At 42.5% G+C, this 24,961-nt stretch overlaps 1 protein-coding gene across 1 annotated transcript in view; it reads left to right on the plus strand.

Annotated features, from left to right (window-relative positions):
- tspoap1 (TSPO associated protein 1) overlaps window positions 1–24,961 on the plus strand; it is a 60,604-nt gene that overhangs the window by 19,525 nt on the left and 16,118 nt on the right. The window contains 17 exon segments of the mRNA XM_083987128.1: window positions 3,943–4,050; window positions 4,351–4,479; window positions 5,733–5,909; window positions 7,104–7,289; window positions 13,995–14,162; window positions 16,352–16,435; window positions 16,575–16,664; window positions 16,793–16,915; window positions 17,000–17,104; window positions 17,350–17,400; window positions 18,587–18,607; window positions 20,039–20,219; window positions 20,881–20,970; window positions 21,442–21,647; window positions 23,553–23,659; window positions 23,743–23,852; window positions 23,937–24,812. Of these exon segments, the coding sequence (XP_083843254.1) occupies window positions 3,943–4,050; window positions 4,351–4,479; window positions 5,733–5,909; window positions 7,104–7,289; window positions 13,995–14,162; window positions 16,352–16,435; window positions 16,575–16,664; window positions 16,793–16,915; window positions 17,000–17,104; window positions 17,350–17,400; window positions 18,587–18,607; window positions 20,039–20,219; window positions 20,881–20,970; window positions 21,442–21,647; window positions 23,553–23,659; window positions 23,743–23,852; window positions 23,937–24,812 (2,812 nt within the window).

A 24,961-nucleotide genomic window follows, 5' to 3' on the forward strand; every position in this document is an offset into this window, starting at 1 on the left:
ATATATGTCAGTGTTTTTAAAACCATACAAAACCACTGGACCATTATGTTAATAAGTGTCAGTGTAATGTGAAAGGTCTGAGTGTGTGTGTGTTTTTTAAGTCTGCTTGTGTCAACAATTATTGCAGACATACAAGCAGAGCGAGGAACAGAGAGGTGGCTCCATCAGGCCCATCTGCCCTGCCCAGGGCTCAGGCTCTCCTGACAGACGTTTGTGTAGAGACCCCTGCCCTGCGTCTACTGAGTTACATCTGCCTTCCCCTCTGAGCCAGCCCATGTGCCGCTCCAGAGAGGAGCTCTGGCTGAATGCTAATACATTTGAGTAGACCTCCTCTCACCACCTGCAGGGCCTTTTCTGTGGCAGCAACAGAAGCAAGTGCGGGGTGGGTGTTAGTATGTAAAAAAGGCCAGCCATTACCTCATGCTTAAAGAAAAGCCTCCGGTGTATTTCCACTATGATTCCCAGGGAACAATTACAAGACATGGATGGACTCCAACATCATTAGAATCAGAAAGGAGGCAGGCGGAGGCTGAGTTCGCTCTGGCTGGCCTTCCTCGGAAGTGATTGATTGGGCTTTAGCAACGTTGTCCTGAGAGGAAGACTGGGACACTGGGACTGGCTGCCTCCTCTGACTGATGGTAAAATAACTCTCAAGGACACAAAGGTTCATCTGAGAGCTGAGGCTACACTACACTAACTCTCCATGGATCTCTAAAGATTACCTGCTAGCACTCTGCTCTTTTATGTTTGGGAAAGGCAACAAAGCACCGTGTTATGTTTTTTCCAATAACATCCCTTCAGCAAATCTGGGAAACTAACTTGGGTTGCAACAATTTCTGCTCTGGGTAGTTGCAGTGAGCGCATCACAGTGCATTATTAACACTGGACATTGTGGGAAATTCAGTATTTGTTAAACATTTTGTCATTTTGAATGGCATTTGAGCTGAATCTGATATTTACGTTCAGGTTTAAAGAACTTAATTTTTTTCCTGATACATAAATTCAATCTGCTATTGTTGGGAGTTGTAAACTACAGAACATAAATCATCATTCTTTTAAAATATGAAATGCACCATACTCAAATTGCTTTAAGAAAACCTGATATTTATAGTTAGAGCTCAGTGCAAGAAATAGATGGAGCTGAGAAAGGTGAATATGCACAGTGCCCCAGTGACTCTGAAAAATCTATCATCAGCAAAGCAAATGATCATGAAGTGCTGTTCATGGGTTTTTATAGTGAGCTACACATTTCTGTTGGCAATACACCATCCAAAGAGGATGGGAAAAGAGTTTTGTGTATTAAAGGGAGTGAGAGTGTGAAGGAGAGTGAGTTATTTGTTTGACAAACTTGTGACTTGGTCACTTCTCACCTTTTAAGTTGCAATCATACTTGTGAATAGAAAGGAGCATGAGCATGAATGGATGTTTTACAATAGCTAATTGTTGTGTTACAAAGTCTCTGTCTTTGTTTAAGCTCAGGCAGCTCTCCCTTAATCCTTCTCCGACAATCTATTTTTACTTAATGATAAAGAAAGGAAACAACTGTGGAGTTTTTCCTGACCATTGTGGCCAAGTGCTGCTCTCAGAGGGGAATGTTGGCTCTCTCTTCTATTGAAAAAGTGCATTGAGACAACTCCAGTTCTAAAATAGCACTGTTCAAAAATGTTTTTCTTTTAAAAAAGACATTCTTGGGGCACCGAGAGGCTACAGTAGGTTGAGCAGGCGCCCCATGTGTAGAGGCTACAGTCCTCAGCAGCTCTTTCCTACGTGTCATTCCCGCTCTCTCTGCCTCCCCATTTCCTGTCTCTCTCAACTGTACTATCTAAATAAAGGCATAAAACGCCAACAAAAAATAAACTAAACATTCTTGTTTTGTGGACACATTCCTGATGAATGATCACGGTGATCATTGTAATCATCGTCATCATTTCAGTGAATAATGATGCAGCCATCAGTGAGATAAAATCACACTTGCCTTCCAGTAAAGGAATGGTGGTATACTATCTGCAACTAATAATTAGACCTACAGTATGAGACATCATTACTCTTTGCTAATTAATTGGCCATTGCAGAAAAATGCCAACTATAAATAGTATTCGTGGTCGGGTTTGATTTCATGAGGATCTTAAAGCTGTAACTCAATGTCAGGTCCACACTGTGTCCAAACAGCAGGAGACGTATTGATTATAAATGTTGTAAGTGAAGCATTTGTTGTTGCCAGCGGTGACAGATAGTCGTCACGTCTTTGTTTGACTGCAAAGCTGTTTACCTCCACTCATCTAAAAAATTCTGCCAGCATGCTATGGGTGTGAACACAGACTATGTTGATCTATTTATCATGTTAATTGTTTTCATTATTTACATTTTTTACTTAATCTTAATTCATTTACTCTCCTCAGATCATTTGTTCATTCAAAATATTGGGTCTGCTATAGCCTCACCTAGAAACCATATGGTCTCTCTGGCTCCAGTGTGTAAGCCACTAACCAGACATTCAGACAGGATGTCCAGTGTTACCATCACAATAGTACTGGAAGACAAACACACAGGAGCCTCAGCTGCTGATTTAGTAAACAGCTGGTCATTAGTGTTGACTTAAACAACAGGTACAGGACCATTAAAGCCCTACAGGGACCAGATCACCCATCATCTGCAGTTACCAAGACAACATAATCTCACAAAGTGATGGTTACTTGGTGTCTTTTTTTTAAACTACCCCATGTCTCCAGGATGTTTCATTTAACATATGTCTTTGTGCTCCTGCAAAAATGGTGTTGTGGAAATAAAAAAGGCCTATTTCACATTAGTAATGAGGTCCCAAGAGTGTTATGGAGACGTGCAGTAATGGAGCACATCTGAACAGGTTTACTGGTGTTTCACATGTGGAGCCATTTCTGTGCTTTTGTCATCCTGAGACACTGTGTGTGAGTGTGTGAGATGCCACAGCGCTCCTCTCTGCTAGAAACATCCTGGCCTGTTTCACACTCGTCAAACTGACCACAGGTGTCCCCCAGCAGTATTACCTGTCTCAACAATAATTGCTTTCTCATACGTAACCAGCCAAAGTCAGTCTAGGTGACTGGTTTTTGGCGAGGAGCGTGTTTTCCTCTGAGGACAAACCCTCCCCTCACCTCCAGCTTATCTGTTTGCCCTGTCTGTCCATCTGCTCTCGCTGCAGCCATTACAGTCGTGTGTGCCAGGTCCACTCTCTGCCCTTCCCTCTGTGCCTCACAGCTCAATTAGAGCATCCCTGACACACCGAGGCGCAGTGGCATCGCCGCTTCCACACTCTCCCCCTACATGGATGACAGGGTTGATCACCACATCGACTATCTGCCGCACTGATTGCTGCTCTGTTCAGCTGTCTCTTACAAAAATCTCAGAAGATAACAAGGTTATTAGTGCATCACCCAGGACTGTTCCAACTACTCTCAAACCTCATCACGTGTATTTATGTCAACGCATGACACTTAAGTTTGGAAAGTCTTTTATAGGAAACAGTTTTCGGTTATTTATTTCTGTCTATTTCTATACTCAGCTCATCGTTCAGATTTAAAAACTATAACACAATTCGATTTATAACACAACAAAATGAATCCACAGAAAGAGTCAAGAATCTCTCCTCCTCTCTCCATCGTGTACAGTAATGTGAGAGCACAACTCTCCTTCCTCTTGCTGTTCGGAGCCTGCGTTAGACTGATTGAGGTGGTGTAATGAAAAGCCTTTTCACTTGGCTGTCATCTGTCGGCCACCATTAGATTGCTGCATAAACACTGGCTGACAGCAGAGGACGGCTTTTCTGTAACTGACAGACGGGACATGATTGAAGCAATTCTATGGAAATGAAAATCGATCCCTGTTTTGCCTTTTAAAAAAAAACACCAGTACCAGAATAGCAGTCAGTAAACTCTGCCCCTGTTTGTTTCTCTGTGTGTTTTTCAGAATGGCACTGACTATGGGTTTCTGGTGCGCCAGAACTCTGAACTCCTGCGAGCCCTCGACGAGTTGGAGAAGACTTGCACCACGCTGAGGGAGGAGAATGGCCTGCTGGTAAGACTAAAAATAACAGAGCTAGTTTTGACTGAAGGCTTCCTAAAAAGTAGGGCAGGTGAACAGACATGTAACTAAACCAGCATTGTTCACAGCCATTTGTTCACTTTATAAATAGACTAGTTTGTCTGCATGTCGGCCGTTCTCCAAGTAACTTCTCAATATTGGCTTTATGATATTATTAAACCATTAATACGCTTTTAATAAGCCCCCCTGAATAACTCTTGTGTGACTTGGCATTGCTGCAGAAATTGCTGCAGGCGATGTCTGATGATGATGTTTGTTTCCCCGTGTGCTTAGCGGAAGAGCAGCGCCCCAGAGACAGAGGAGAAGGTCAGGCGGCTGCGGAGGAAGAACACAGAGCTGGCTGTTCTCGCTAAGAGGCTTGAAGAGAGAGCACGGAAACTGCAGGAGGCCAACCTCAAAGTGGTATAACCCCACAAATAAAAAACCTCCAACATTTTAGCAGAACCGCTGAGCCCATTTGCCCACACTTGACCCAAATGCTGGGAGGGAGTGACTCATTATCAAGCACCACCATCCAAATCACCACATCACCATAATGTTCTGTAATGAGTTGAATAGTTGAGCATGTGATGAATGGGAGCTTTGTTGAAAATTACCAGCACCCTATTGAATAATTTAATGCATCACTAGAATGGCTACATGAACTCAGTTTTCAGTCCAACAAGTCTCATATATGAATGAGAAGTGGGGGAGAAGTTAACAAAGATGAACAACAGTCAATCACAATGGTTGTCAGTAAAAACATTGAAATACTTCATTCATCATTTTAAAACCTGACGTGATGCAAACACCACCAGACAGACGTATCTTTATCTTGTTCTGTGATTGTGTTGTTTAAACATGGCTTACTAGTTAGATATCATCTGTTCCTCTGCATAGATCTCGATATCAACTCCTATTTTTCGATGAGAGGATTAAAATGTAATGAATGTAATGAGTACTGTATACGTTTGGTAATACACTGATTACATTTCTGTCTGTGTACGCAGCAGCTTGTTAGACTGAAACAGGAGAAGGCCGAGAAGAGAAGTGGTTAAAAACAGTGTGCTATTAGCTGTATCCATGGCTTAAAAACACTAAAATATACAGTAGTCAGCAAAATGCGTAGCTTTCATCCCTGACTAGTTTTTAATTTTGTTGGTCCAAAACAGTGATGCAGCATTTCTGAAAATCTTGTTGACAGCATAAAACTTTTTTTCCTAGAAGATCCAAATGTGATGAAAACACATTTTAGAAAGTGTTGTTGATCTTCCTAAGGTTGAAGGCCACGATGAAACCTAATGCAGCATAACTGTATTGATTGTTGGGATGCACAATGTTTCTCTTTGAAGTAGTATGTGAAGCATAACAGAGGAGGGATCTTAAGCTTCTCAGTCTGCCCAAAGTGTCAGAGTCGTCCAGCGAACAATGCAAGGACCACCTATCACTGTCCGCTGTGTGTCCGCTGTGCACCTGTTCCCCCCCCTCGTCTCCTGTTGCTCACTGAGACAGTGAAGTGTAGCTCTGCTAAAAAAAAAAAAAAGTCCCAAAAGAATCAACAGAGTCTAGATATAAATCTTTTATAAACCAGGTTAGCTTGTTTCACTACTTGTGGCTCAAAGTGAGACTTTCCCTCTCTGGTGCTTAGTACATTTTGCCTTCTGGTTCTCTTACAGGTCAATTCCCCATCACTGATGAGACCTGGGTCAGTGGAACAGTACAAGAGGGCGTTTGCCCGTCAGCGAGCGCGTGACCTCGCCCAGCACGCCGATGCACTGCTGTCAAAGGACAAAGAGATCGCTGCCCTACAACAGGAGTGCAGAGAGCTGGAGGCACGGCTGGGCACCAACAAGGTAGTCATGATGACACACTAGGTCTTCAGTAACTAGTTTACTCAGCCATCACACAACTGCAGTCATGAATCTGGACTCATTCCTAACAGAAAGTTGGGTCAAGTTTAGACCACTGCTCTTTTTTATGTATCTCTGACTGTCATTGATCTTCCACCTATTTACTCTGCTGTGCCACATAACCACATCCCAACCCCCGCCTTAGTCAGACCCACGATGCCTCACGCTCGCTCTCTGCTGGACAACGCGGGCACTACTCATCCTAACTCCCTGCTAAGCCCGTATTACAAAGGCTGCGTCACTGCTGATGTCTAGATGACAGTGCAGGAATAGGCTGCCTTTCTAAGTGCCTGTTTTTAATTACTAGTCCAGTGACTCACCAGCTGATACTCCTGAATGTGAACATCTGTTGTGTTTAATAATGAAGGGTCTTACAGGGTGAGCTGTGCATTGGGCTAGTGAGGATGTCTGTGCTGAATAACTTATTCAACTTAAACACATTAACAGCATGCGATAGGAACAGGAAGGGAGGGTAAAATATTTTCCTTAGGAGTCGTTCAATATTTATTCAGATTTATTGTCAAAATCAGATTTTCACAACCCACAATCGGCTTCACTGCAATTTTTGTTTTAATTACACAGTGCTTCCTCTGATTTTGCTTTTAGGCTTTTATACTTAAAGAGATTACACTCATCATGATTTATTGAACACTTGAGCGATTTGAATTCACTTTAAAACTGCAGGAAAAATATGATTGGATCAGTGCACAGGTTTAAAGATTGTTTGATTGAGATGCTCAATCTTGGAATGAGTTTAGCCATCTGTATTTTTCCTTTCTTTCCTATTGTATGTTTCCTTTCTTTCCTATATTCACTGTTAGTGTATAATCACTCAGTTGATTGTTACTTTTTTCTACTTATTTTTTGTTATCATTTAATTATTCCTTTTTTCTTGTCTTTATTTGTAACAAATTTGGTTTTTGATTATGTTCTTCATGGTTGAGGTTTTCATATAAGCCCTTTTCTGGTTTCATACCTCCTCTTCGTACATCCCAATCATAATAATTGTTCATACTATTTTTAATGATATGTTGGTGCAAAATAAAGAAGAAAAAACATCTGAGATGCAAAAATATATTATTAAAATTGAAATGAGAAAATGTCAAACTGATGTTGTGGTTGTGTATGTCTGCGTAGGGTTCCCCTGATCCATCTGGCAGAGTGGAGTTTGAGAGGCTCCTGAAGGAGTCTCAGAGGGAGGTGCTGCGGCTCCAGAGGCAGCTGTCCGTCACATCCTCCACACAGCAGCAGCACAGCCATAGTCCCGACCCCGGCGGCCCCGAGAAATGTGGCGAAACCGAGAGGGAGGAGGGTCCTGAGGAGGTAAAGTCACCCCCTCATGTCAGAGCACAGTGCAGCTCTACACTGACCCCTGTTGGTGTCCCTCGACTAATGAGTGAAACTAAAAACTGATGGCATCAAATAATCAACTGTAATTATGGGCCTGGGATCAGTTAAGCTAATTCATAGTTGCTGTGCAGTGAAGATATTTATCTATTTAATTTAAACAGACAAAAATGATCCAAACATTTTAATGTAAATCAGTGTAAAATCTGAAAAGCTGATATGATTATGTTTCAGCTTGTTTGGGGTTAAGTGCGTTTTTAACCACTGAGCACAAGCTGGATCACATTACACCTGCGCTCGTCAATGGTTCTGGTGCTGCAGTTCAGTTGGGATTAAACGTTGGTCAGTACTGTACAATTTTTCAGAGGCCCAGTGTATGTTTATATTGGCATGGGCGCTGTTTTGCCGTGTTATATAATGGCTTGTGGTTGGACCCGATACTAATCTGCCACAAGCCATAATGAGATGATTCCCTGTCTTGAACTTGGGCCTGATCAAAGATACCAAAGTCACACACTCCGATCCTCTCTGCACGTACTACTGATCTCCTCTATATTCAGTTCTTGGAAACAATTTTTCACTTGAGAATCGATAGATATCGGTCACTGGCTAAAAATTTTTAAACTGCACGTATACAGCATCATAAATGTTTTAAATGGGTTACGTAATGCAGTGTATGCGCTTTTTGAATTTTAACGTTTTATTTATCTACATGAGTGAACATCTGTAATATTCCCCTGCTGTTCTTTTGAGGGGTGTATTAAAAGGTCCAGTTATAAAGCTTACAGTTTACATCACATTAAAGCCATACAGCCAGTGTATGTTAATTTTTTTTTTTTTGTAAAAATTCTCCACTGCATGTGAAGTAGAGTAAAATTATCTGCCTGCGAAGCTCAAATGAGAATGCCGATTGTGGTAATCTCTCGTTTGTGGGACGCACACACACACACTCCCAGTGGCACGCGCACACCCAGAAAGGGGCCATGTTGTGTGAACTCTAATCCCCTCTAACAACAGAATGGTACAGTCCAGTAATCCGCTCTCTGTTGCTGTGGTAGCGGTGAGAGGGTTTTGGGTGGTAGGTAAGACTCCAGCCGCACTAGAGACTTTTCTATCTCGCCCTGCTCTGGATAACTAGCAGGCCAAGGGAAGCCTTGACGTTGCCACAGATCACACGAAGGGGGTACGTCATCTTATGAGTTTTATTTTGTGTGTGTGTGTGTGTGTCTGTGTGTGTGCGTGTGTGTGTAGGTGCTGTTGCTTCACTGTTAGTTCTCCTTGGTTAACCTCAGATGTGCGTCTGCTTGGATGGGAGGCTGAAGCTGTGCAGGACTTTGGGAAGTTGGGACTTCACACTGAAAACTAATGAGTGTCATGACGAATCCAGGGGTGTGATAGAATTGGCTCAAGGCAGCGGGTGATGCATTTGTGTCAGATATTAAAACTACAAGCTTATTCTGGAAGATTATTAACATGTTACTCCTCCATGTTAGCGCTAGGGTATGACTCGCAGCTAAAGGGATTTTTCCATTTAGGTCTGTGTTTTAATATTCATGTCAGTAAATTCTGGTGTAAATCCCTTCCTTGTCTGTGAAGGGACTGATGACACTTTCTTATAAATTAGATAGGACATGCAAGAGGCCTAGTCAAGGACAGCCTGTCAGGAACCCGGTTTTGTAACAGCCATATTTTGGAGCTTCCAGATGTAGAATTTAGATGGACCGACTTAGTGACAGGGTGGTAGAGCGTTTGATTGGTGGACATCGATATGCTCCGTATTAAAAAGAAAATCAACGGCCAGGCCAATCCATTAAGGTGCTTTTAAAAGAAGTGATCCAGTTACCCGTTTCAGTAGTCTGCAGGGATTACACCAATGTGCTTATGGCATTCAGGGCCTGCTGAATGGGATCTGACCCTGCTTTAGTACGCATGGGCCCAGGGTGTACTTGATCCTTTAGCAACATGGACCACATCGGTGCGAAGTGTCCACAATGGCACCTCACCGTGTGAAGCCGTGTGCGGATAGAGGGGAGCTTCTGAGCGGGGGAACCTGCCTCAAACAGGAAGACGTGAGGTGGCACCTACCTGCTGTGTCCTCAGTGTGAAGAGAGTCTGCAGACATGGCTGCACTCTTCATCAGGCTTTTTATTTATAATGACTGATGATTTATGATGACTGTCTTTACAGTCACATCCAACAGGACAGGAGGAGTATTTACAATATCAATTACTTCCATGATTAGGTTTTTATGCATGCACCTATTATTCCAGTCACCTCTGCCACACCCCTCAGTGTCATTTACTTTTAAAATAAAAGTTTGTCACTGGGAGAAGTTTACACTCTGCAAATTCTTATGAAGACTGCTAAAATCCTGAAATAAACATTTAAATATTAACAACAACACTTGTCAGTAGAGATAGCAGAAGGAAAGGCATTTAACCTCTAATTTCCTTGTTTTAAGTGTGCTACTGTGTGTCATAACTCAGCTGAGTCAAAAGAGAAACCAAAGTAACTCAAAATCTGTAATGAAAATATAATAAAACAGCTCCAGAGTTTTTGACGTGGCAAAAACATTCTGTCAAGCTGGATCTGCTCCAAATGCCTAATTTACGTTCACCCTGCATGTTGGCCTGACGTTGAACTCAGTGTTAGATTTAACTTGTCAATTTCTCAATGAATTTCATACATGTTATAACAAACATGTGCCCAAGTTATATCGATTAATAAGCTGCAACATTGCATAAGTTATACACTGCATCCGTCTCGAATTTTAGAATTATTGCCTTGTCTTAAACATGTCTCCCTCTTTTTATCTCTTTTATCCTTTTTTATCTTTGCATACAACATGACAGGGAGAACGGCTTCTCGCTCCCATGTTAAACAAATGGTTTCTCATGAAAGTGACAAATAAAACTGAATTGAATTGAGTAGAACAAATGTGTCTGCCAGGAAATACAATATTCCTACACTTGTACCACTCCAACTCCTCCTGAAGCATCTGTTGAGGCTTTTTAGCACTAATTGATGTTATAATAATTGTAGTGTCAAGTAATAATGGAGCTAGTTTAGATTTGTCCCACCAACTAATTCTGATTTGATTTAATGACTGATTGACTTAACTTGACCCTAATGGCTTTAGAGTGTGAGTGTGTTTGTCTACAGTGTAAGTGTGCTTCAAGTGTGCTGCTGACTGAGCAGAAATGGCAACAACAACACTAGTGTGTAAAATAGAATAATATAAAATAAAAAAGATATTTGCACAAATACAGTTGGATGTGGTGGTCGTCAACAATTTAATGATTAGATGCTATCAATGCATTGGTAATACTTCTGATTCTAAACATATCATCCTTGATATTTTTTGAATACTTTATATTGAATAATTTAGCAAGTGCCTGTGAAGTCAACTAAAATGTTGCATTGTGGAATAGGGCAGTCGTGAACCAAATGTGTTATTTATAAGGCCTAAAAGGAGAAACCATTGAGGATGTGAACAAAAGCTTGGCCCCCTGGGAAATGACAGCTGTCTGTAGGTTTTATCTTACAGTAGCCTAATATTTGCTTATACTTTCTTATGGATGGTAATTTGTTTTGATAAACTGACTGACTGTTCCTGGCCAATTTAGGGTAATGCAAGTACAAACACTGCCATTATGCCAGGTAATTTATTCATTCATCTTATTGTCTATCTAAAATTATTAGTTTCTAAGCCTGAGTGGTCCTTAGGTGGCTCTATACAAATGTTTACACTTACTATTCTTATCATGCATGCTCCAACATAATTCACACTTTTATGCCTAAAAAAAAATCATTTGATATTCATGATAGATAGAAAAGAAGATAGAAAAGTAGTAACTGTGGTTTTGTGTTTCAAGTATACATGATTCTCTGAAAGATTATGTTCTTTATGCAGGATAAAATTCTACTTAAACCTGAATAACATTGAGTTTCCAAATATATAATCATACTGCATCTGTGTATTGCGCACACAAAAAAATAAAAACACATGATTGTTGTTGCCCAAAAATGTCAGATTGGGTAGATCAATTTGTTGTAGCACTAGTATTTCCCTCATCTGACGACCTTTTGTCTTAATTGTCAATAATAGACAGAGTAGAGACCTAAACACCAGCTACACTATGACCGAGGGCAATCTGTGAAACATGCACAGCTCGCTAGGTCACAATAAGTTTTGTTAGGTTAGTGTGTTGGCACATAAACCTTTGAAATGATTCATAATAGCCTAAGCCTTGGTCTAATGCGCCCTATGACAGTCCCTTTATTCCTCATAACATTGTATAAATGAGGCATTATGTAATATTCCTCCCTCTGTGCTCATTCGGCAAAACCATGTCAGAATTATATCACACGTTGCCTGAACCCTGACTATATTTGCTATGAACTCTCCATTGTGAGCTCCCACTTTCTTTTGCTCTTTTACGAGATTTGACCTCCAGACATATAATTCAGAAACTTTCAGAAGAAGAAAATAAGAAGACAAGCAAGAAAAAGGAGTGAGGTAGCGACTGAAACGCTGGGGGTTTTGGTGGGCTTTTTCCAGATTGGCATACTGGATCTTACTAGTGTGTCACTCCCACTTTGCTGCATGGCGGCCAGACTGTAGCAACAAACGCTGCTCACTTAAGCCAGCCCAGCGGAGGGGTATGAAGAGCTGCAAGCTAATTAGGAATCACAAGGAGACCAACTGGTTTATCCACGACTCACCTAATAGAAAGACGGACATTTAACCTGGACGCTGGGGTCACCCGGCACGTCCGCACTCGTGGTGGATGTGATGAGGCGTTTAATGACAACTAACAGGAATCGGGAAGAGAAAAAATCAGCAGAGCATTTGTTTAAGGCCCGTCATTCCTGTGCACTGTTTTTGTACGGGGGCCAATGGAATTAGTGCCTCCTGCTGGCCCTTCGTCACCACTACTAACACCATCTGGTCCCCTGTCCAAAAGATAAACCAGGGATAGCCTCGCTTAACTTCACAGACATGCCATCGAATTGGTTCTGAAGTGTCACAATGAGTTAGCGACCCCATGTTGAGGTCCTCTGTGTTACTTTAAAACAACAAACCATCACTACCGTACTTGCTGCAAACGATGGGAGAGAAAGATACAATTATATTAAACACCTGTGTTGTTTAACCAACACGTATTTAGCAGATTTTTAATAGTGTGGTGCCAGGATACATTCAGATGGAGGCCTGTGGAGGTACAGTAATACAGAGGTTACAGGTGCAACGCAAGTGCACAGGCAAAAATGCATGTCAGATATGAAACAAAGCCAATGAAGATGCTTAATGAAATAAAGTCAAAGAACCATCTTGCCGTGTTATTGCCAGGTTTCTTTAAGTGACAGTGATGCCTGCACACATCAGCTCAATCAAGTCTTGTCAAGTCAGTTCATTTTTAGTATCATAAAGTGGGACTGCATGGACTTCACTATATGTCTACTCTAACATGACGGATTAAAGTTGGTTAAATGAGGTTTCACAGGACAGTAGATTTGTTGTTTCACTGCAGCTTCATGCATGAATATTTAATGTTGAATGTGTCTAGTATTTCATATGTTTAGAGATATGTAAACTAAAATCGCAAAACAAAAACAGCCCATGGTCGCAGGATATCCCAGAATATCTACCTATTCTTTCATTAAATCTATCAAATGTAGCTATTTTCATCAGAATTTGCTTCATTTATAAAATAGTCATAAACATATATTGCAAGTCATTGCTGTCAGATCATAGTGAGACATCCTTTTTTTTCCTTTGCTGGATTTGGTGAATAATTTCTTTTCCTGTTGTGTTTTTTATGATAAAACCGTAGACATACTTGCTAATGGAAACTAAGACAGTGTGGAACAAACCATACTGAGTATTTCCTTTTTGCGAACAGTCCTGTTGATCTGAAACAACACTTGTAAATGAGTTTGTGGGGGTATTTCACAGGTTTAATTGTTCCCCCGCTGAGAAATTGTCATCTTTGTACAATGGGCTGATGATCTCAGTGGAAACTGTGTCTGAAGTCTAGAGTGTTGTTGTTTTTTTAGTGACTAACAATGTAAAGGAAAGGAGAGTGTAAAGGAGAGATCCCCTTTGCTGCACGTGGCAGAGTGCCTTTGATCCTGTTATTGGGTCATGGCCTTGGCTGCACTAGCACAGTTCTACTCTGAGCATAAGTAGGTTTGCTCTAAAATTAGATACTGATTCCCGACTCTTAACCCCTAACCAATGTCAGCCTGTCCCCCACCTGGATCCCAGTTTGACAAATCATGCAAGTTATAAAGATGAACGTGCAGCTGCAATTAGTTTAAAAAGTAGCCAACTGTGAAACATTCAAGTCATTAACGTGCAACCTAATTAGAAAGGACGGGCTCCCTGCTAATGAGTTCCAGCCATGTTGCAGGCTCGAGGGATTCCCCCTGGATTATTCATTGATTGTAGTTGGACCACTGGGAAGGAGGCTTGCAGCTAATCCCTCACTCACAGCAGGGGGCTGTAATGTTAAGTGTTGCTGTACAGTATGACAATCACACGTGTTCCTCTCTCCCTGGTTGATGATGTTACTACGATCAAAGCTGAAGATTTTGTAGCGTAACACCGTGTGTGTGTTTGGCTTTTTCAAATGTCAATGAATCCACTGACGGGATGATTCTTCGTGCCCCTGTCAGGTTGCAGGAGAGACCCCGTGTGTGGCATTAGATGAAGCTCCATCCAGGTGTGAGAAGACTCCCGGAGAGGAGGAGGAGTCGGGGCAGCGAGTGACGCCCTCACCGGGCCTCAGCCCGACCCCCTCCCATCAGGAGGAACATACAGAGGAGCAGCGCCTACAGTTTCTGGTGAGATCATCCTCTACTATACATAGATAGCTGATACTTTTAAAAATAGCTTTGACATGTAGGGGGACATTCAAAGCACAACCATGTAGTGTATTTTCAGTACGAACATGCCGCAGAGTTGTTGCGTGTTATTGTTGAAATTACAGGTTTAGAGCTGCTGGGGTTTGCTAAATGTCACCAACATGGTTTTGAAACCCAGTAATTTCTTCTGAACAGTCCCCAAGGAGAGTCTGATACATCTTTTTGCAGCAATAATTACATATTGTGCCTAATTGTGGAGAGAGCGCTTTGTTATCCACAGTGCACTTTTCATGTGAAACTGAGGCTTGAATATCAGTGCAGTGGCTGAGCTGACGGCCACTGAAGGAAAAACTGGAGTCAGATTTGTTATGTAATGCTGGGATTATTTTGATCTTGTCCCTTGGAAACAGAAGAGCAGCACATTGGCCTTGCTGACTCTAGAAGTTGGTCTCATGGCTTAAATAGACCAAAGTCCCTCTCAGATCTATATTCACTCTCTGTCAGGATGGAAATTGGAGGTTGTTGTTTTATTTAGGAGTTAGGATATTGTTATTGCATCAGATTAAGACAGTTTGCAGTCTTGGTGTTAGTGTAGTGGCTGCATGCCAACATTACAGGATGGATTTAATTGCGAAGCAGAAAGCTACATTTATTATCATCTGGGCATCAGTTATTATTCCATCCATGAGTTCTGTCCTTCAGTATCACACTTGCTCCACCCTCTGTGCTCTTGCATGTATCAGCCACATCTGATACTGCAGTTTTGTGTCCGTGTACCACGGCACTTCTTTTAAGAAGTAGTGTGCAACTTTTATTTTGTTCTCCAAAATGTACATGCACAGTTTGATCAAATGTCTAGACTTTGTCCTAATCAAAGCTGCAGAACTATGAAGGGAGTCTGTTGTTCTGATTTTAAGGGGATGTTGAACATGCATCATCCCAGAGCATGACGGAGTGACAGAGAGATGTCCATCAGCTGAGTAAACACTGAGGTTCCCTAAAAACTAATTTAGCTCAGAAAGCGTGCAGGTTATTATTTTTAGCCACTTGCAATGTTGTTTGGTCCAGACTAAATTACCTCCATAACTACTGCATGATATATATGACATGTTGTGCAAACATTCACGGTGCCCAGTGCCCAGTGATTCCTTCACTTTTCATGTGGCAACATGATCAAGTCCAAATTTGGATTTGGCAGAACAATCTATTTTATGACCAACGGCTTTGTTTTGTGCGGACTAATTGTAAGCATTGTCAATGTGAGTGTTAGCATTTACCATAGTCTAAAACACTACAGCGCCAACTGTAAGGTCACCCTACAAGACCTGCTAGCAAGGCTGTTAAATAAACTCGTAGTCTGAATTATAAACCTGACTCCAGGGGTGCAAATGAAAATATCACTTTTTCTTAACCATATACACTATATAAGTCCCATTAAAATAGCTTCTGTGCATTGTGTGGGCTACATGTGAAAAACAGAGTTGAAGAACAATGATTGACAGCTCCATGTGCATCATATGAGGAGCATGGTGGTCCAACAGATGACTTCAGCTCACAGAACTGGACAATCCAATCCAAATAAAGTGTTAAATGCCAAATTCCATTGAGTACAACGGGACACGTTTTCCAGGTCTATAAAGCTGAGCTGACAATACACAGTCAAGCAAACCAGACCACAGATTGCAGTTTAATTATCGTTAATGTCTTGCTGTGTTGCTACTGGTGAGCATACAGTATCTCTTCCAGTCGGCTGCTGGTGGTCTGCAATTAGCCTGTGTGTTTTTTAGCTTCCCCCACACACTCGGTCACAGTGGTAATACTTGATTGAGGTCCTGTGGCCATGCTGAAATAAGCTGATTTCTCCTATGCTGGTCCTGCATGTAAGCTGCATTTAGAATAATTAAAGGATGCTAAGCTTTATAATACCTCATTGCTGTCATGTCAGAGGTCAGTATGGAAACTAAAGCCAATACATTCTGTATTGCAGAATGTAAATACAAATCACGTGTCATTATATTACAGTATATCCTGCCCTTTATTGGAGGGTGTGTTCTGTTTGTTCTGTTTAAAACCATCTAAATAACTAGATCTAATTTCAGAGCTGCTGTCAGATTTCAGAATTAGGATTTGGTGTTGTTGTTTATGCTTTGTTGTCATTGTTGGTTTAGGAAAGTGAGCTGAGCAAGAAGAGAAAAGAATGTGAAAATCTTGAGCATGAAGTAAAGAAGCGACAGAAGAGATGTCTGGATTTGGTAAGAAGTTTCCTTTCCTTCTCATGTGCTGTCTGGCTGTCCTCCAGTCTAGTTTAACACTAGTCTATTGGACATGGTGTTGGCATGGGAGACTTGGGTGTCCTCAGGTTTATCTTATTCTTTAACTTTTTTGTAACAGGAGAGCCAGCTTGAGGATGAGCAAGGCAAAAATGAGCAACTAAAGGAGGAGGCAGATCTCCTCAGGAGGAAGGCACAGCTGCTCGACCAGGTCAGTGTCGAGCTCCATCCTATGTTTTTTTTAATCACCTAGCTCACCTGGATCTCTGGCAAAGCTGTTAGAATAATATTTTAGTAAGCAATGTCAAGTCTAATAGGTTCAAATCCTGTTTTCTCAAGACTCGGGCTGAGAATGAGGAGCTGAGGGAAGATCTCTCTGAAGTGACCGCTCAACACAATTCAGTTCTCGAGGAGAACCAGAGACTCCGTGCCAAACTGGAGAACCTAGAGCAGGTCCTAAAGGTACAGTCTGGGTCAGGTGCTCTGTGTAGGATTTTCAGTTTCACTCTTTACCATTGTCTTCTGATGATTTTTCTTTCAAAACAGCATATGCGAGAGGTCGCCGAGCGAAGGCAGCAGCTGGAATTGGAACATGAGCAGGCACTGGCTATCCTTAAGTTCAAACAGGATGAAATCAAACGGTTACAGCGGGTGAGGACAGTCACCTTTCATACACTCGCCATGTTTAAAATTTTTTTTTTTTTTTTTGCTTGAAATTAAATTCTTATGACCCCCTTTGGTTGCTTGGAGCCTAACTATGGGAAATGGGGCATCTCGTCCAGCAGGAGGCAACCTTTGGGCACATATGAAGCTCTGAGCTCTCTGTGTGCTCTGAATTATTATTTTATGAGCTAATAACCAACATTGCACTGCCTTTTATGTCTTTTAATCATCAGGCTCAGTTATTCGCCAAGAGGGAGCATGAAGGAGTTGTTCAGATGCTGGAGGTGAGTTTGTATTACACCACTGTGACTGCACCTCAGAGGAGACAAGCAATTAAATGATGTTCATACAGTACAGTACCATGCAGGGCTGATATGTTCTCACAGCAAAAGCCCTGAGATTCTACCAGGAGTTACCAAAATACAATTCAAAAATGTCTAGTAAAGTCAAACAAAGAAGTGGAAGTGACTCCCAATGCTGAAGCAGACTGAGGTTTTTCACCACTGCCCGAGTCCTGTCTATGACCAAATCTAATTTTATTATTGAAGGTGATTCTTGGTGTATAATGATTTGATTCTTTCACTTTTCTGAGTAGACAAAAAGCACAGCACAGCATGGACACAGTACAATAGGCTCTTTATTCTTATCTAAACACCTGGCAGAGAAGCAGTTGCAGAAAGTTCTTTTATTTTTGTCACACTCATGGGCCTGAAAAACCGTTTGAACAGATGGCTTCTCTGCTGTTGTGTGACGTTCGTGTACGCTCGCAGAGTGAGCGTAACGCACTTTGAATTGAAAACGAGTCCAGACAGTCGATGACGGTTGCAGTCCCCGTCTGTCTCACTGGCTGCTGGTTTTTGAGTAGTGAAAAAAAAAAACTAAAGAGCCCACAGCAGAACTCAAAAAATTGATGACTATTGATGACTGTGTTTGTCTGCTCCTTATTTTACAGTGTCATTTTTCTTACCAGACTTTGTTCCTAAAAGAAGTGTGTATTTTATTTTAGGATTTGACTCAGCTTGTGTTGCGGAGGGAGCTGGTAGAGTATAGCTGCTCCTGTTTTTTAAAAACTGCTCGTTTCCTTCCTCCCGCTTTGTTTCTCTCACTTTCTGTCTCTCTATTTAAACCCAAAGCATCACAGGAGAAAGTCTCTTTCCCTCTCAAGAGCCTGAGCTTTTGTTGCCAAGTCAACACACACACAGCCTCTCTCAATCTGTTAAAAAGATTTTGTTTGACAGATTGTAAGGCCTGTGTGTGTTTATGCAGAAGGCAGGTGTTGGCTGCTGAAGGCCAAGAGACGTTCTACTGATACTGGCTCCTGACAGGGATTATCTCGTCGACCTGGACTCAGACTGCTGTGTTTCTACTTTATTAATCTGTTTTATCTTTCCCAGATTCCTTTTTTCTCAAGCATGTATTTGCTTTTTGTTTACCTTTTTTTGTCCTTTGTGTTACCTTTTTGCTAACCAGAGTACACTGGACTGCATGCAGGTACTGTTAACCCTTAGCCTGTTTTACCTGGGCTGAAATATGTACTGGTTCGCCAGAAAACCTTCCCTAGCCCCCTTAGATAAACCCACCGCACCCAGTTACCATTTGTTGAAATCCTTCAAGCTGGCAGAGCAGAATCAGGATTGTGCACCATTTGTGTTATGTAGGTATACTTGAGTTGTGGCTACAGGGGACATTTTTTATTCTGATACAGTTTTCAGGTTACCAAAGTGTGTATAAATCAGGTCATTCACACTGTGCCAGATAACACTGTGGCATAGTTATCACTCCCAGCTTTTCTGGACACACTTATCAAGCTTGTCTTGCTGGCATGTTGGTCAAACTTAATACGCTGAAGTATAACGTGTCTTTGACATGAGCGTAACACATCACAGAGGATGTTAAGAGTATTCCTTCGAGGTGGATGTGTGATTTCTCACAGTGTGTTAGTTTACTCACTACCACTACTCAGTTCAGTTTAGCCAGATAACAGTTGACTGCACACTTGGTGGGTTTGCGTAGGTGAGAGCTAACAGGAAATGTTGTTCAGACAGTTTCGTGCACAGGCTTTTGTCATATCAGCCTGCCAGGAAACTCCCACCGCAACCGGAAGTGAATTCAGCCACATATAGAAACTCAGCAGGGCTGAGGCCAACCTCTGTAGTGTTCTGGCAAATAACGCTGTTGTCTGACTTTGTTAAAGTGATTGCAGTGTGTAACAGAAGCACAGTCTATAACTTCTTACAACCTACCATACCCTTCAGCTCTGGTTTGTACTACTGTTTCCCATCTCACCAGAAAACTACCCGCCTTTATTTCCCTCTCATTTTCTCCCCTCTGAGGCCTGTAATCGCTTGTCATTTTGTGTTTGCAGCCGTAACTTGTGCTTCAGTGACGGTTTATATTGTCTGTCTGCAGAAACCTAACCTCAGACTGTAATACTCTGTTTTGTAATAACTTATTTATACCCTATGTAAGCAGAAATGTGCAAAAATAATAGCAGCTGTGTAAAATCAAATGTGAAATTTGATGTGATAAATGTGCCTGTTTGTTAATGATTAAATAAAGGGGTTTCCATAGTTGTAGCTGTAAAAGCATCAAAGGTTTCTGCATGACACTGACAAATTAAAGTTTACCTTACCTTACTCTCATGGAGTCATTATCCTCCACATGACTGATGTGTTACAGTAAACCAGTTGTGATCCTCTAAAAGGAGAAATTCACCATAAAACACAGAGAAGAAGAAGAAATGTTAAATTATAGATATTCATCAAGCAGTTACTTTTAGTATTATTGATTATCACAAATTAATAATATAATTTTCAATAGTGTAGAAAGGTGGAATTTCCCCTTTTTCTTTTAGATGTATTGCTCTTTTGGTTAAAAAACTGTGTTCATACCAAATACATTTATTCCCCATGTTTTTCGCAGTCAAAGGTACGAGACCTGGAGGAGAAATGTCGCAGCCAGAGCGAACAGTTCGGCCTGCTCTCCACAGAGTTGGAGAAGTTTCGACTGCAGGCCTCCAAGGTGGACTTGGCCGGCGCTAGCCTCCTCAACAACCCCAGCCTCTCTGTTCTGACCAACGGAGTGGGCCTGACTACAGAGCGAGGTGAGCCACAGCAGCACGGACACGTCTTCACAGCCAAAAACACAACTTAAATCGTGTTATGGTGGAAAGAGTGTATTTAAAAACCAGGCAAAATAAATTAATAGCTTTGGTTCATTTACACAGTGGTGTCAACAGCCATAAACTCTGAGTTCAAGTATTATTTAAACAGTATTCAGCTTTTATTGTATATATGCTTTATGTTTGATTTCTTTCAAAAGGAAACTTGTCACTGAAAGAGGCATTGAGTCCTGATAGCTCGGCTTTAGAAAATAAAGCGCCACTCCACCCGCGGCGCATCAATAGCATCCAAATCCTTTTTTAAACAGTCCCATCAGGGATGCTTCTTTTCAGGTTTTAGTATTTTTGCATTATTCAAAGGGATTGTTTGGTTATTGACCTTAGTTTCCTTTTTTTTTTTAAAGGGCACATGAACTGATCTTAATGCACTGTGTGTGTCACATCTCAGCTTCTTCTACTTCTGCTGTGGTTTAATGCTGTGACATTTGAAATGATGTCAACAACCAAAGCGTTTTTAAAATACCCATCGTAATGCAGTCCCGTCCACAGCTGCCCTGAAACTAACAGTGCAAATCTAGTCCACAGCTTTTTCCTAATGTCTGTATCCAACCTCTTTCTCCTACACTTGTTCATATGTTTTTAGACTGCACTGGTGGCTCATGGGATATGGTGTCTCTGGGTGAAATAGCCTTCTGGAGTCTCGAGGGTGGTGACACTCTCTCCTGCCCCGAGGGTAATGATCCGCTCGGTACGCTCTCTGTCTCTGTTACCCATAATATGTGTTGGGCACGGTCACAAAAGCACGGCATGTTCTGTCATCTCACCCACCCCCGCCCCGTCTCAGTCCAACACCGTTAACAGAGCTTGTCTGTATTTCTCACCATCTCATGACGGTCAGAGAAATGTCTGTGGACCGTGGAACCAGTTAAGCCCCTTAACAGCATTGGTGTGACAACACGTTGCCACGAGGTAGTGTGACCTCTGACCTCAGACAGATGGAGACGGGATTTTTCCTCCAACGTTTAATCAGCCAGGTTCAACCTTGAGCCTCCTGCATGACAATCAGCGGCCTCACCCACCTGAATGCTGACGGATTCAGCCGGGTTAACCACCAGTGAGAGGACTGGAAGTGTCTGTTGAAGTCACGGATTATGTATTATCCCCTCCCTCCCTCTCTCTCTCCCTCTCTTTCTCGCTCTGCTAGATGTGGCCGCTGCGCTGCGGATGGGGGCCACCCCCCACGCGGCAGGGTTATCCAGGGTGGAGCGCTCGCCTGTCACCAAACACCGAGAGCTGCCCACCATCAGCGTCAGCAAGTCAGGCTCTTCCTCCAGCAAGTCAGAGACAGCACACCTCACCCCCAAGTCTGACACGCACCTCAGTCCGCACAAATCAAGCCCCACACACGAGGTACAACCCCAACAAAGTATCGTATATTAAGAAAAGATTATTTTAAGAATTTAAGAATCACCTCACACTTTTCCATTTTGTCAGCATCCCCTTGAAATGGCCTCTTTGAAACTCTAACTAATTTTGCTCCCTCATTTGAAAGCTGCCAGAACCTTTTAAAGGGGAATTGCCGTTTTTTTACAATCTGTATAATCTATACAATTCGTTCCGACGAAATTAGATCCAGCGGAGAGCCGCGTATATCCGTATAATGCAAGTCTATAGGGCAGCGGAATGCAGCCTCTAAATAACACATTATCTGCCGCGAAACTCGTTCATTTCACCAATATTTTGACCTGGATGATGTCATCTCTGAGTGCTGCGTGGCCCGGCTAGTTGCTACTGCTAATGCTACAGCTACAGTTCATTTCTGCGTGTTTCCGACTTGTCAGAACAAAATGACCAGCTGGACGGAGTTCAGCTTCCACAGGCTTCCTCTCCCGAATGCCGAAGTGGAATCATTATTATCATGATATCATCCAGGTCAGAGGTTAGTAGGTCAACATACAGACCCTGGATGTTGATAACAGCTAACCCCGGACTCAGAGGGGAATAGCACTAGCGTATCATAACAAAATATTGGTGAAATGAACGAGTTTCGCGGCAGATAATGTGTTATTTAGAGGCTGCACTCCGCTGCCCTATAGACTCACATTATATGGATATACGTGGCTCTCGGCTGGATCTAATTTCATCGGAACGACTTGTAATGACACCAAAGTTATCTAGGTGAGTAAATGATTGTATTTTATGCTAGAAATAAGGTCCCCTTTAATATACTGAATTTTAGACCCAGGTTCACCTTGTGAAAATGCTTCTCTGGCCTCTTGGTGTTTATATAGGTTACATCACTCTGCAGGACCCCCTGCTGGCAACCTCTTTGCTTTCTTTGTCTCTACATAGACAAGCATCCCTCATCAAGATTACCAAGACAGCTATGCACAAGCACATTGATTGTGTGGATTTAATGGATTAAAAAGCCCTCCTTAACCTCTGTGTCATCTCACGCGAGTACAGGCTATAGCTAAACACATGAGAGCTTCCTCTGCTCATACATGAGAGAAATCATTTGTATGTAGTTTTTTTTTGTGTGTGTGTGTGCCACCGTGTCTCCAAAGAGTCAGCGTGTGGTCTTGTGTGGCGGACAGGTCGGTGGTCTTCTCATCTTGTCACTCGTCTCCCCCGCACTTCAATAAAGCTCATATTAAGTGAAATAATCCACTGGCCACTGTGGATTATGAAGGTTATACAGTAGTAGTTGTATGTGATTATCCTTAAAAAGGTTTCCAGGGAGCTATAAATAAACAATATCTCAAACTGTATTGTGTGTAGTCGGTAAAATTGGAGATCAAACACCACATCAGCATCAGTTATTCATGACTATATATCACCATATAATAAGAACACTGTATTTTCCCTGTGTGCAGTCGTTTATGACGACCAGTAACCCGTTCTGCTTTTACAGTAAATACATTTCTGTCTGTACAGTCAGATTTGTACCCCCACTCAAACAAAAACTGAAAAACAAAATTACAATTAAACACAATTATTTCCTCTACAGTCATTCCCAAACAGCCATTGCCTGCAAAGATAACATTTTTCATGTGTACTGTACACAGATAATTACCTAAATCCAGATCTAATAGTGATAGTATTCTCTGATGGAGGCAGGTTTCAATGTTAGACAGAAATTATTTATTTATAATAAAGTTGAATCAAAATTTCTCTAAAACGGTGAAAAACTATTTCCAACCTTTATGAAGCAATAATACGATTTTTAATACGAAATATATTTTTTGATATTAATGCATACAATTTAAGACCTGCTTGAAAGTCCCAGTGATTCACCTGTTCCTGGTGTTTCAGGTGGACACTGCCAGTGAAGTAGAGGAGCTCGACATTGATGTGGCCCCGGCACCTTACACAGCCAGCAGAGGGGCAGCAAAGCTTCAGGTTTTCATCGCAAGATATAGGTAAGTATTAAACGCAGACATTATCAGTGTTTGATAATGGGTGATGAAAAAACTTCCTTCCTTCCTAAATTTTCTTTGCACAGCTATAATCCATATGATGGCCCCAACGACAACCCTGAGGTGGAGCTGCCCCTTACTGCCGGAGAATACATCTACGTGTATGGAGACATGGATGACGATGGCTTCTATGAAGGTACGACAGGAGGAGGATTATTTGTATCAATGTGTTCTTCTTGTGTGTCCGTGGTATTCAGTGTGTTACTGTGGATTCTTCCAGGTGAGCTGATGGACGGTCGGAGAGGGCTGGTCCCCTCTAACTTTGTGGAGCGCGTATCGGACGACGATGTCATGAGCGCTCACCATCCAGAGACAGGGGACATGTCCCATAACTCCGTGCTAGACAGCAGCCTGCACAGTGCCAGCCACCAGCATCACCTCCACACAGGCGCCAGCGCCTCAGAAGTGACAGAGGCCCCCGCCGCCTCTGGCCCCGCCTCAGCCCCCTCGGATTCAGCATCGGCCTTGGCTGTCCCAGCCCCCCTCACCAACGGCCTGGACTTGGATTTGGAGGAGGTGGGAGTGGACATTGTGCCTTACCCACGTAAGCTCACCCTCATCAAGCAGCTTGCCAAGAGCATCATCATTGGCTGGGACCCTCCGCTGGTGCCGGCTGGGTGGGGCAATGTGTGGAGCTATAATGTGTACGTGGACCAGGAGCTGCGGTTCAATGTGCCCTTCGGTGCCCAGACCAAAGCAGTGCTGGAGCGGCTCGACATAAACCTCAAGGCCTACCGCGTGTCAGTGCAGAGCCTCACGGAGAAGGGCCTCTCGGACCAGCTGCGCTGCAGCATGCTGGTCGGTCGGGACGTTTGCGTGGCGCCCACACAGCTGCGTGTGGAGAGGATCGCCGCCACCTCTGCCAACCTGACCTGGCTGCCCAGCAATAGTAACTATGTGCACATTGTGTCCTTGAACGAGGAGGAGTGTGAGCTGGTGAAGGCTGGCTGCTACTCGCTGTGCCTCAATAACCTCTTGCCCAGCCTGCAATACACAGTCAAAGTGGAGGCACGGCCGCACCGCACGCCATGGGAGTTACCTGTGGAGCGACGTGAACACAGAAGCACTACAATCACCTTCACCACGCTGATGGCAGGTCAGGATCTAGCAGGTTCTCTGACATCTCTGAAGGTGTCCACACTTACATCATCAATCAGTCAATCACACTTTTCACATTGGGAGTCAAACCAATCATTTAACCTGGGTAAAAGAAAGAGCATGTAGGTCAAGTGTTTAGTCCAGATC

This window comes from Trachurus trachurus (assembly GCF_905171665.1).
Source record: "Trachurus trachurus genome assembly, chromosome: 14".
Lineage (NCBI taxonomy): Eukaryota > Metazoa > Chordata > Actinopteri > Carangiformes > Carangidae > Trachurus > Trachurus trachurus.